Source organism: Tursiops truncatus, chromosome 11 (assembly GCF_011762595.2).
Source record: "Tursiops truncatus isolate mTurTru1 chromosome 11, mTurTru1.mat.Y, whole genome shotgun sequence".
NCBI lineage: Eukaryota > Metazoa > Chordata > Mammalia > Artiodactyla > Delphinidae > Tursiops > Tursiops truncatus.
The window spans coordinates 9,547,558-9,560,875 of record NC_047044.1 but is presented as its reverse complement, the minus strand read 5'-3'; the positions used below and the strand labels follow the sequence as shown (position 1 = coordinate 9,560,875).

General features: G+C 55.0%; 1 protein-coding gene across 3 annotated transcripts in view; it reads right to left on the bottom strand.

The window, feature by feature from the left end:
* The window catches only part of SUN2 (Sad1 and UNC84 domain containing 2), an 18,219-nt gene extending 4,901 nt beyond the window's left edge, over window positions 1-13,318 (bottom strand). For 2 of the 3 annotated variants that reach the window (XM_033866024.2, XM_033866025.2), the window contains exons 1-12: window positions 12,719-12,988; window positions 10,076-10,232; window positions 8,986-9,188; window positions 8,488-8,622; window positions 7,691-7,786; window positions 7,246-7,339; window positions 6,141-6,211; window positions 3,981-4,108; window positions 1,841-2,095; window positions 1,316-1,393; window positions 792-835; window positions 39-204 (exon numbers count right to left, since the gene is read on the bottom strand). In XM_033866024.2, coding sequence (XP_033721915.1) covers window positions 39-204; window positions 792-835; window positions 1,316-1,393; window positions 1,841-2,095; window positions 3,981-4,108; window positions 6,141-6,211; window positions 7,246-7,339; window positions 7,691-7,786; window positions 8,488-8,622; window positions 8,986-9,188; window positions 10,076-10,232; window positions 12,719-12,845 — 1,554 coding nt within the window. In that variant the 5' untranslated portion in view covers window positions 12,846-12,988. Of the gene's footprint in view, window positions 1-38; window positions 205-791; window positions 836-1,315; window positions 1,394-1,840; window positions 2,096-3,980; window positions 4,109-6,140; window positions 6,212-7,245; window positions 7,340-7,690; window positions 7,787-8,487; window positions 8,623-8,985; window positions 9,189-10,075; window positions 10,233-12,718; window positions 12,989-13,160 lie in introns of those variants that run through there. The other variant, XM_033866027.2, reaches the window with a different exon arrangement.

Genomic DNA, 13,318 nt, shown 5'->3' with positions numbered 1-13,318 from the left:
GGGGTATTCAGCAAGGGACGTGGATGGTTCCAACTCACATCGTCCCGCACAGCCTGGAGCTGCTGGGGCAGCAGGCCCACTTGGTCCTCCACCGAGCTCTGCTTCAGGGTCAGGGCTGCCAGTTCCTGCCGCAGGCCTTCCAGCTGAACCCCCAGCCGCCCCAGCTCCTTCATGGAACTCTCCCGAAAGGACTCCTGGGTCATCCTACTCCCAGACAGAGAAGAAAGAGTAAGCCTTGGATCTCTGGTGAGGGGTAAGGCTATGCTGAGGAGAACAAGAGGATCCCCTAGTTGGCACCTGATATAAGTGTGTGCCCACCACTCACTGGTGAGTGCAAGGCTCACTCTTGGAGGTTCTGGCTGTAGAACAGAGCTCCGGTGCCTGTGACTTGGCTTGCATATCCCCAGGAGCTAATTATTACGGTATCCCATTTCCCTTCTAAGCCCAGATCCATAATTCACTCTGCCTCAGCTCTCACATCCTCCACAAGTACAGATATCTGGGGCATGGGAATACAGCCGGCATGAGGTTGTACAGAAAAGACGGTACATCTGTAAATGAACCCATGAATCCCAATTCTCTTGCAATGCCTGCAACCCCTGCCGGACCTCCACTGCACCTCAAGGACAGGCTCTGAGCAGGTGATCCTGAGCTAGGTTTCAGCCATCTCCCTCTCTGCTTGGGACACAATCAGAATTCTGCTCCGGGGCTCTGCTCCCCAGTCCTAGCTGGGGGTGGGAATGGGGAGGCTGGGGCTGAGCAGGCCTAGGACAGATGGCAGTGCGCATTACCTTTGCCACTCAGACTTCAGCTCCTGGAGTCGAGCCTCAGACTCCTATAAGCGAAAGAAGGGACCAATACAAGAAATGTCAGGCTCACAGCAGTCAGTCTTCCAGAGCAGGATCTGTTCCCTCTGGGGTCTTTGCTTAACCACATCCCCACCCCAGGGCCTCCTGACTGATCTAGCAAACGTCAAACTGGCCTCCTGGTTGAGGTCCTTGTGGGAGTCTCGGCCCATGTCTATCGTGCTTAGGCGTTCACCCGTTCACTCGTTCGTTCAGCATGTGTACCCAGCACAACAGGCCACTTGAAAGCAGCCCTTCCTGTCCTCAGGCATGATCCCAGGGCGTCTCTGCAGAGTGTTCCAGCCCGAGTGGATTCAGTTCAAGCAGAAGTCAGGAGACTCACAACCCTTCTCCCCATTCTGCACCTAAGCAGACCCTTAGGGGCCAAGGTGTCTCTCTGAGCCCAAGAACAGATGATGAATTTGATCAGCGCCCCACCGTAGGCTCCAAGTGCCCCCAAGCCCACCAACCTGCGAGGCCTGGACAATCTTCTTGAAGAGGTCTTCTGAGTCCTGTTGATGCTCTGCTCTCAGGGTGACCAGTTCTTCCTATCAGGCATAGGAGAGAGGCCAAGGATTTTACTGAGTCGTGCTCAGAGGCCGCTTACAACCAGTAAGTGGTGTAACCGGAATTCGAACCAGGCCTGTTTGATTGCAAACTTCAGCTCCTGGCCTTTCTGCTACAGTGCTTCTTGGAAACACGCAAGACTCCTCTTGGTCTTTACTGCACACCTGCGTGGTGTGCCACACCTACATGGGCGTTACAGGCGCACTACAATCTCATGTTCTCACAACCAGGGGCAGGGCAGACAGGAGAGTCTCCGTTTTAAAGAGGAGGACACTAAGTCTTAGAGAAGGTAATTGCCAAGTGGTAGAGCCGTCTGACCCTGAATGACACACTGCTGTCTCCCTCATGTCAGGGTGCAGGGCCTCGCCCCCTCCACCCCACACACCCAGGGTGTCAGCCACACGGGCCCCTCAGCTCCCCTCCCCGACCTGGATCTGAGCAGCGGTGTCCCTGCGGAAGTCCTCCTTCAGGGCAGCCTCGCGGCGGCTCACCAGCCCCTCCAGGAGCGCCAGGGTGTCCTCGTGGCTCAGGCTGCCGCTGCCCCCCTGCCCTCCAGCCCCCTGCCGCAGCTCCAAGCGTTCCAGCCGCATGGCCTCCTTCTGCCAGCTGGAGGAAAATTCGGCAGCAAGAGCTTCCAGGCGCCGCTCCAGAGAGTGTACCCGGGACAGAATGCGCTGCTCGGCCTGGCAGGACGGGGAGGGAAAAGCCACAGAGGTTAGGGACTTATGACAACAGTGCTTCCTAAAGAGGAAGGGAAGAGAATCCCAGAAACACCCAAATGAAATTATAAAACACAGTCTGTCGACTGTCAGTTAAAAGGCACGAGCCTAGTGAGTACAGAGGTCGGGCTTATGACTTGCAAAAATTCCGTTTTTAAACTAGGCAGTACTTGCATGACTCAAAAAGCAAGCAAGCAAACAGCAAAAACTCACGCTCCTAACCTCTGCCCCATCCACCCAGAGCCCTCACCACCAAGCCTTCCCAAACCAGGCAACTATTTTTATTAGTGTCTTTATGCAGATGAAAGTAAATACAAAGATATGTCATTCTTTACTTCCCCCGTTTTACAGAAAACGTGGTCCTGAAATTGAGTTGTCTTTACTAGTGATTAAAAAAAAAAAGTTAAAGATGCCAGAACACATCGTTATTTTGTGAAATAATAAACTCAGGGTCAGGAAAGTAATATCTACCAAAATAAATGGTTAAAAATGTGATAGCAAATTAAATTCAGCAGGGTGCAAGCAAAGTTCAAATAACTCTAATCAGAGGACAAAGCGTTTTACATTTTCATCGTAGACCCCGGGACCTGCACACACACACGCCGGTGGTTTGTGCACTCATCGCCCCCCACTGGACTGCAGGCCTCTTGAGGGCAGGGCCTGGGCCGGATCCAGCTTTAGCCTCTGGCGGGTTGCAAAACTGTCCTGCCCTCCTCCCAGCATCTGCGCCCTCTGCAATGTGGCTTCGCAGGTGCTTCCATGGAGAGGTGGGGTCTATTTCCCCCTCCTTGAATCTGGCCTGCCTCTGAGATTTGCTTCAGCCAATAGAATGTGGCAGAAGTGACAGAATGCTAGTTCTGAATCTAGTCCTCAAGGTCTGGCACGATTCCACTCTCCTGGAACCCTGCCCGGCTGCTTATGAGAACAAGCCCAGGCTACCTGCTGGACAGCAAAGGTACAACCTGCCCAGTCCAGGCCTAGACCAGCCCGCCCCTGCTGACCCACCAGTTAACTGCAGACACGTGAGGGGGCCCAGCCAAGATCAGCTGTCCTTGCTCAGACCAGAAAAGCCACCCAGAGGACCTGCAGGCTCACGAGCTAATCCAATGCTGTACTTCTTTTTTTTTTTTTTTTTTTTGCTACACCGCACAGCTTGCAGGACCTTAGCTCCCTGACCAGGGGTTGACCCTGGGCCATGGCAGTGAGAGTGCCGAGTCCTAACCACTGGACCACCAGGGAATTCCCCAGTGCTGGTACTTTTTTTTTTTTTTTTTTGCGGTACGCGGGCCTCTCACTGTTGTGGCCTCTCCCGTTGTGGAGCACAGGCTCCGGACGTGCAGGCCCAGCAGCCATGGCTCACGGGCCCAGCCGCTCCGCGGCACGTGGGATCCTCCCGGACCAGGGCACGAACCCGTGTCCCCTGCATCGGCAGGTGGACTCTCAACCACTGCGCCACCAGGGGAGTCCCAGTGCTGGTACTTTTAAGGCACTGATTCTAGGGGTGGTTTATCTATGGTAATAGGTAACAGAACAGGATATTACCTGACTCACAGAAGGTACTCAGTAAAGATTCGTGAAATTGTACTGAAAAGGAACAAGGTAGGCAAGACAATTTGTCTTATTCCCTTTCCTTCTGTTTTCCGTGCCTCTTAGGATGGCAACTAACTTTTGGGCAGTTTTGAGTCATATTTAAGCACAGGCAACACACCCCCCAACACCTGCACCACTAACAGCAGAGAAAGGTGTCCTGACAGCACCTCTTCAGCTGTGTGTGTGAGGAAGAAGGGCAGGGACGACTTCAATGGCAAATTCAGGCCGAGGCGGGAGGCTGCGACCCTAAGATGCTCACCTGGAAATGTGGGGATGAGTCTCTGGAACCCCATACCGCACGCTGCCCACTGCTGCCCTTCGAGGCCCACCAGGAAGCCACGGCGGGGTGGAACGTCTGCAGCCCGAAGGGGTAGCAATACCATGCGCCTGCACACAGAGGAGGGGGCAGTTAACCCGGGCCGGGGCCACAGCGCGGACGGCAGCCTCATGAGCAGCGCTCAGCAGCAGCCTGTCTCGCTCGCGGGAGCCTTGCCCCGGCCAAAGGCGGTATGAGGGGTGGAGGTTCCCGCCACTCTCTGAGGCAGCAGCCTCCACCCGACAATCCCAGCGTGTACGCATCCTCACGTCCCCTCAGGAATCCTCACCTTTCCACAGGTGGCAAAGCTTGGAGGAAGCGGCTATCATAAGTTGGGGATGATCCAACGGTAGAACCCAGAGGGCCTGACGGTGGTCCTCAGTCCAGACCGTACATCAGAATCACCCACGCAGCTTTTGAAACAATCAGTGTCTGGCCCCGCCCTCCAGAGTGAGTTCGTGGGCCTGGGGGATCCCTCCATAAGGAGTTTTAAAAGCTCCCCAGGTGGGAATTCCCTGGCGGTCCCATGGTTAGCACTCGAGCTCTCAATGCCGAGGGTGTGGGTTTAGTCCCTGGTTGGGGAATTAAAATCCCACAAACTGTGCAGCATGGTCCCCCAAAATAAATAAATAAATAAATAAATAAAAGCTCCCCGGGTGACTCTAATGGGCTGCCATGGTTGAGAATCACTGAAACAGAATCCACCTGCTCAGAAAGGCTGCCTGCTGCCCCGGAACAGAGCACAAGGCTGCCACCACACAGACATTTGCATCTTGCTCTAGGGGCTACCTGTTTGCGATGTGTTTACTCCTGAGCTATGCACGTGCCGTGTGTGCGTGTACATGTATGCGTGGGGCTGACAGCGCCTGAAAAAGCCATATTGGCTGTGGGGTCTCCACCCTGGTAAGATGTCACACTTGCCACTCAGTTGTTGGCCTCGAGCAGGTGCAACAGGAAGCATGTGACCACCAGACTTTAAGTCAGACCCTCCGGACAGGCCTTCACTTACTGCTCTCCCGGAGCTGGTCACTCCACCCCTCTGCCTTTCAGACTTTCCGTATGCATCTCATGACACCGTGAGAACCTCAGCTCCACCAACCCCACATGGGGATGGTGAAACAAACAACCTTGTGAGATAACACAAGGGAGTATGCTTCCTGAACAAAACACTGTAAGATTATAAAAGGTCATTATTATTTTAAGGGCAATGCCCAGCTTCCACTGGATAGGAACAAGCTGTTCTTGTAACAGGAAACAAGGGAATCAACACTTGGAAAGATGTTCTACCTTGGTAGAAATTAAAGAAATACAACTTGAGTAGATGCTAAACCTATAAAACCACCTCTAAAAATATAATAATAATAAAGCATGGTCTTTAATTATAAATTGGTAAAACTGAGCCTGGGGGCCACAGGGGCAACTCATAGGAAACTGTGAAACTCATGTGAAATTGTCAAATCAAAAGCTGAACACAAAATATATAAACATAATGATTACAACTATGTAAAAAATGTGAAAGTTCAACGATAGAGACTGGAACAACGTGGAGCATCTTATAGATGACAGGTACTTCTTGGTGCAAAAAGGTGCTCTCACTTCTCTTTACTACTTCATTGTTTTGATCCTAAAGACAGCTGAAGACTGAACTTGATGTAATGGTAATTCACTCACCCAGACAACCTCCTGATTTGGAATGGAGGGAAAATGACTGCTAATAACAGTGTCAGAGTCCCTGCTTTTTACCCCGGTATTCCTGTACTAAGGCATGTTCCAGCCCCTGGGGCTGCAAGGACGCTCTAGACATGCTAGGCAGTCCAGCGTAGCAACCCAAACCAAGGACAAGATCAGTGGATCGGAGCATTTCCCCTTTCACCCACTGGTCACCTGAGGACCCAGGAGACCCAGACAGGATGCTGCCCAGGCGCCATCCGACCCCGCTCGTCCTGCCTCCTTCCCCTTTTTGTAGCTGATCACTGTCTCTCTAGTTTTCACATTTCTGCTCAGCACCAGCGTCGGCCCACACTCTGCCTGCCCCTCTGGCTCGCAAGCCCCATCTCCACAAGCTCTCGTTCTACCGCTGCTCGTGACAGTGGATGAGCTCACCATAGGTCAGGCCGGTCAGAAGCAGCAGCAGCAAGAGGAACCACAGGAACGTCTTCAGTGATGAGAAGCGCCTGGACCACAGGAGGGGAGAGAGGGCAGGCGGAGGTATCAGGAGGGCTCCAGAGCCTCTATATGCCCCCAGGGAGTTCCTAGAGATTTTTCCTGAGTGCTGAGCTAGAGTTAGAGAAGACACCCTCAAGCCTCTCATCTTGCCAGGGCCAGATTGGATGCTTTACCTGCAAAGTTTGGAGTGATGGGGACAATTCTGACTCTGAACTGTATTGATGTTATCAAAAATAAATACTGGGGGTGGGGCGGGGGGGCGGGCTTCCCTGGTGGCACAGTGGTTAAGAATCTGCCTGCCAATGCAGGTGACACGGGTTTCAACCCCGGTCTGGGAAGATCTCACATGCCACGGAGCAACTAAGCCTGTGCGCCACAACTACTGAGCCTGTGCTCTAGAGCCCATGCTCCGCAACAAGAGATGCCACTGCAATGAGAAACCCGCGCACCGCAATGAAGAGTAGCCCCCGCTCGCCGCAACTAGAGAAAACCCATGAGCAGCAACGAAGACCCAACACAGCCAAAAATAATAAATAAAAATAAATTTATAAAATAAATAAATAAGTAAATACTGGGGTCTCTGAATAACCTAAAACTTTCACAGACAGGTGTCCTCTAGGCAAGCAAATATAGAAGAAAAAAAAAGTAACTCCTTAGTCAGGCAGTATTTTCTTTTGGAAAACACTGGGGGTCCAGATCACCGGGGGGCCGAGAGGGATGCTGAATGTTCTGGGAAACACCACTTGCTGGCTAGAGCCTAAGGCCTGGCCAGCAGGAGTAAGGCTGGGCTTGTCTGAGATCAGAAGTGGCTAGGCTGGTGTTCGGAAGGAAGTGGCCAAGAAGCTGCGTTCCAGAACACTCCCTGCACCTGACTCTAAGTCCTGTCCACTGTCAGGCAGAAAAAGGGGCTCTGGGTGTCCACTCCACGCTCACTAATAAAAGCCGCAGGTAAACTGGGAAAGAAAAAACCTTCAGAGAAACCATCACGCACAGGTGTAGATGCTTTATCGGCCCCTTCTGATTCCTTGTCAGTCTTGCTTACCTGGTTAAAACGAAGACGTCGAGGAGGGAGGCAGCTGTCGTCAGGCGGTACCAGGTGGTGCCAATCCACCAGTAGAGGAGTCCGAAGAGCCGGCCTGGAAGAGGGCCCGTCAAGCCTAGTGCCACCCTGAACCACTGGGCCTGTGTGTCTCCACCAGCGGTCCTCCCTGCCCCGACCCCAACCCTGATCGCCAGTGCACCTCCGTCCTGTCCCACGCTACCAGGTCCTGTGATGCCACCCGCCTGCGCTGCCAACGCCCTCCGCCCAGCTTTCAAGCAAGGGTGCTCCCGTGGCTCCTGGCTCCCCGTAATTATTCTGGAGCGAGCTATCCCTGGTGGCCCTACAGTCTCTTTCTAACGGGTTGGATACCCAACCGCAGAAAGATGGGTGAAAGTGACTGCCAGAGAGAATGGAAACCATCATGTACAGAGCAGCCGGCACTCACCTGGAGAAGTGAACACCATCCAGAAAAGAGAGCCCGCCCGAGAGACAGCGTTCCGCAGCCGCGACCCTGAACCCTGCTGGTCCGTCTCCGAGTAGCCTGCAGGGGAGCAGAGGAGACGCCCAGTTGTCCTCACTCTTTTTTTCTGGTGTGGAGGTGCCGTGCACCGCAGGGCCTGCGGAATCTTAGTTCCCCGACCAGGGATCGAACCCGTGCCCCCTGCAGTGGAAGCGCGGAGTCCTAACCACTGGACCGCCGCTGTCCTCACTCTTAAGAGCCTTGGGACATGGAGACTGTCAGTTGTCTGCTCCTCTAGACTGTGAGCTGAGACCGTGTGTCATTCTCCTTCACATCCCCAAGTGACAGAGGCTGGCAGCTAGCAGGCCAGTAAACGCTGACGAAGCGAAGCGCTAGATTTCTGACATTTTATTTCCCTTGGCCTCCTTGTCTGCTTCCTTCTCACCAGCAACCCCTCAAACCACTCAGACCTAGAGTAAGGGATCAAGCACCTCCTGCGTGTGAAGCTCCATGTTAAACACCTGCCGGAAATGAGTCAAATAAGGGAACCGGCCACAGGCGGCTCAAGGCCTCGTGGGGCCAGGCGGTCGCATCCCAGCGCTATCGAGGGCCACCCCGGGCCTGGGTTCAGGGCACCGTGGGGGCACAGCAGCAACACTCAGCTGGACACCATGCTCTCTCGAGCTGTCAGGGCGCCTTCCCCTACTTCCCGTCACCTCCCCAGCAGCCCGGGAACCTGGTGGAGCACCTCCCCGAGGCTGGGGAGGGAGGACGTCGCCTACCTACGTAGTCATCCTCGGAAGAGTAGCCCGAGGACGACCCGAGGAAGTCCTCGGACAGTTTGTTCTCCGGGAGCCCGTTGACTTTGCTGCTCTCAGTGCCACCTGTGTCTCTCCTCCTCACCCGCAGGTCCTCACCTGAGGAGGGAAGAACGCGGGGTTCTCCTGGGGCAGAGGTGCTCCGAGGAGGGTGTTCCAGAGGGACTCGCGGGGACACCCCGAGGAGCATCTCTGATGGGCAGCCCCGCCCGAGCTCCCTTGGGTCAAGGGAGGGTGAACTAGGACCGGCCCCTCCGTCTCCCAGGCCTGGAGCAGCTACGTGGCTACTCCATCGTCTAAAGGGGCCTGGAAGTTCAGACACTCGGCTGCTCTCCCAAGGGTTTCCGAAGGTGGGGAGCCCCTCTTCTGGCCCCGCAGCGGTTAGGAAACCCCCGGGGGGGATTTTGGACCATACATCTCCGGAGGCAGCAGAGGCCCAGGAGAAAGGCTGTGGACACTCACTCCAGAAGGGGTCACCACGCAGCTGGTCGTCGAGGATGGAGTTCCTGGTGAGAGAGGCGGCGATGGAGGCGGCCCGGGGGCTGCCAAAGTAGGACTCCCTGACCACAGACTCGCTGTAGTAGGAGGTGTGCCTGTCGGAGGAGGGGCCCAGCTGTGGCGCTGGGGAGAGGCGCTTCATGTTGCCGGATTTCTTCTTCAGGGTCCTGTGGGAGGTCAGCAGGAGGAGAGAGGCAGGAGCTGAGCCCAGCCAGGAAAGCGAAAGCGGGGCTCTAGGCAGTGCTCTGCCCTCCTAAGGTCGGGGGGGGGGGGGGGGCGCAGCCTTGTTGCTAGGCAACTAACAACTCCCAACTGCTGACTGTCTACCGCGCAAAGCAGGTACTTTCTGTGCTCCCGTTATCTCTAAATCTCACAAGCAGTTAGGCGAGACCATCAGTAAGCGATGGAGTCAGGATTCAAATCTAGGTCTCTAACTTCAAAGCCAAAGTGTTTTTTCATGCTTCCTCATGGATTAGTAATTTCTACAACCCACTGAAAACCCAGACAAACCCAACCTGGCCTTCTAGAGCTAGTCAAAGCCTCAGGGGCTGTCAGCTCGGCCTCATATCTGCAAGGGGGCAGGGTGAGGCAGGCGCCTGCCTTAGCTCACATCCTGGTGCCCCTTGGACTTGTTCGTCTCCTCAGCTGCTTCGCTGGCCCTGAGGAGGCCCTACAGACAGTGGCACATGTGGGTGTGGGTCTGGGGAGGATGGCCAGACTGGCAGAGCCATCCACGGCACCATGGGTTCCTGTGAGCCCAGCTCTCGGTTTTGGGGTTTCCGGCCTGGCTTATTCTTGAAGCTGCCTCTCCCCACTTCCTGTTCTCTGAACATGAGGGCAGCAGCCCGGCTTACAGCATGGAGAGAAGAAACAACACTGGGCCCTGGCATCCCCAGAGGTGTGAATGTCCCCTTTGACCAGACATGGGTATCTGATCTCTGCCCACAAAAGTCACAAGACGAAGAGGCTGCGCAGTGAGCCGCCCAAGACATGTGCTCTGCAGGTCAGTGCGATCCCACGGAGGCGGGTGGGGCTGGAAGTGGCGATCCCATACCTGAGAGGGCTGTCTTTAAACAGGGTGCTCTGACTGCCCATCACCGAGCTCCCCCCACTGCTGCTGCTGCCGTCATCGTCACCCTGGGAGTAGCGTGTGAGGCGCTGGCTTCTTCGAGACATGATGAGGTGGGCGGGGGACCCTTCCCCTGAAGAGTCTTGGGAGAGAAAGGGCGCCATGTGAAGCGTGGGGCTGTTCTCAGCCCCTCTCCAGGGGAGGAGAAACAGCGCACTGCCTCCTAGCCAATCCCCACCCCCCACCGGGATTCAACTGAAACAGCCTGAGATGTGGGTGACATGGGGCATTTATTAATTATCCCGGCCCCACCCACCCTGCTGCCCTCTGCCCTCTGCCTTGGGCAGCCTCTTTCATGGCACCTTCCACAGGATTTCCTAATTCTCAGTTTACTGGATGCGGAGGTCCGTGAGAGCTAGCATTGGGCCTTCTGCAGCCTCTGACATGAGACAGAGCCTGTGGCACCTGAGAGATGCTAAATGAATGCCTTTCACCACTGCTGCCCTGCACCCGCTCTCCAGCCCAGCCGTCTCACCCTGCTGCCCTGCACCCGCTCTCCAGCCCAGCCGTCTCACCCTGCTGCCCTGCACCCGCTCTCCAGCCCAGCCGTCTCACCCTGCTGCCCTGTCCCTAGAGCTGTGCCTGTTTTTGTTCTAGCTTGTTTCCCTTAGATGGGACGTGCTTTCCTTTCTTCGTAGCTGTATTCACTGATTCAGAGCCGCAGTCAAACTTTGACTCCAGAAAACTTTTGCACGGTAACCCCTGCCTACATCCTGATGGCGCCCGATGCCGTATCCCATTAGTGATTACTGGGCTGCAACATCAGTGCATCTTGATACGATAAAATACTTTGTTAAATGCCTCCTAGGTACCCGGCTCCTTGCACACCCATTATAATCCAGGAAGGCATTGTTACCCCCATTGTACTGGGGGGAACCTGGGACACTGAAATGATCAGTAACCTGCCCACAGCCACCCAGCCTGTAAGTGACAGTGGCAGAGTTTGAGCTCAGCTCTCACAGGTTGCAGGGCCTGGGTCCTTCCACTCCACCAGGAGGTTTTCAAGTTCTTTCAGGAATGTGTTGTTGTGTCCCCAACTAGAGCCTTTTACAGCCTCCAGTATGTTCAGAACAGGCTGCAGAGCTGTTACATTTGTTAACAAACTAACAAAACAGGCAGGTGGAGCGCCAGTGTGGGATTAGCCTCAGTCCCTATCAGCCAGACCAGTCACTACGTGGGGTGGAAAACCAAGGCTCTGGAATTGATAAGGAAGACTCAGAGGAGGCCAAGGTGAAAAGACGTGGCAAAAGGGGGCATTCTACAACACAAGGAGGATTCATAAACCTTTCAGTTCTAGAAACCCAAGTTCAAAATCTCAGATGACCAGTATGAGCACTCTGAACATGGCGCCTTTGCCAGCCTGTATTACAAAGTCACTGTTATACTTCGGTCCTAGTACTTGTGACTTAGCACTTCCAATATTCCTCGTTGATACTTAAATTACTAGTTCTCTGGACTGTGTGATGGACATAGGCTCTAACACATCCCAACTCAGACTACAGAAACCAGGAGGTCTGGTTAGTCCAGTTGAAGAATTCTACAAAGTCGTCTTCTGAAAAACAAGCAGCCTTATGTCTTGGGTCTTACTGGTGTCTTCACAGGTAGGATGTCCACCTGGCATCTTTCCCTGGTTTTAGCCGATGGTGGTAAAGGGACCGATTGGTAGTAGCCACCGCAGGAAGTTGGCCTGGATCCTTTTCTATATTCCATTCCTTATAAGGTAATTCCACCCCTGCTACTGCCCTCCCCACCTGAAAGCTACAGATGCTCACACAGGCTCCTCCTCTTAACCCTGCCCTGCAGAAGCTGATGAAGCTTTCGCCCTGGGGCAGGAACAAAGCAATGAGTTTATACAGAACTCAAGCTACTGCTGGCAAGAATATAAATAAATATTTAGATGGAGGTGTGTGTGTGTGTGTGTGTGTTTGGAGGGGGGGCGGTTGCTGAAAACCATCAGCAGTCAGCACCCTTCCAGGGTTGCCTTTTAGTCTTTCTCATGGGGTTCTGCTATCACGAAACAGTTTATCATTGAATCTGGGTTTCGCAAGATGAAAAGGTGGAGGCCCCGTCCTCCAAAACAAAACAAGACGTGAGCCTCTCAGAGCTCCAGTCTTTTGCATCTCAGAATAAACACCCCCGCCTCCCCCCCCACCGCTAAGACACCCTCAAATAAAACATCCCTTCCCACTTCTAAGAGGAACCACATCCCTTCTCAGCTCCACCCTTCCCCACCCCCATCACAAACTTATATGGCGGTATCCAGCCAGTCGTCAGACTTAACCTAGATCTTGGGCATCCTCCGCGGTACGTTTTCATACTACATTCTCTCGTGGGACCTGCAAAACGCTCCAGGTGCTAACTCTGCTCCCTTCATTCCCTACTGGCTAAACCTGCGGGAGTTTTTTTTTTTTTTACCAACCATGCGCCTTTCCTGCCTCTCTGCTCTAAGTCACACTCCCGCCTCCTATTTGGTTTCTTTCTTTTTTTTTTTTTTTTTAGAACTGAACAAAATGGCCCTCCCTCCTATTCCCAGAGTTATGACAGGCGGCGACAGAAGCAGAGAACTACCTGTCTCTGGAAACTGCCTGACTGGCACGAAAACGCGGGCACTGGCCTGGGCCGCTTTGGGACAGCCTGGTCTCCGCTCCTCGCCTACCGGGGAGGTTCGGCCCGGGGAAGTCCCGCCCGGAGACATCCGCCCTCCAGACTGACCAGTGGAGCGGCCAGTCCCGGGGGCGGGGGCCGGGCGGCGGAGATGAGTCACGGCGGCCTTGGCACAGCGCTGGCCCTTCTCGACCGGTCCAGGGGCGTGCACCGGGCGGGGCTGGAGCCTGGCCCAGCTTGGCCCGGAGAGGAAGGGCCAGGCCTGGGCAGCTCGGCTCTGGCCGGTGCAGCCCGACAATGACCCCGGGGTCAGGCCGGGCCCGGGACCCGCGGGGAGGGGAGCGAGGCCGGCCCACCACCCTCGCCCCGCGCGTCCGCCCGCCAGAGGCCCAAGGCCGGCTGTTACCTGCTGCCGCCGCTGCTCCGTGCGAGACCGGGGACGTTCGAGGCCAGCCGCGCCTCCCGGGCGCACCCTCTTACCGCGTCGGAATCCGGGGAGGTGCGGTCGGCGCAGGGACCCGGGGCGCGCGGGGAACTGCGGACGGCGGATTGGCGGACAATGCG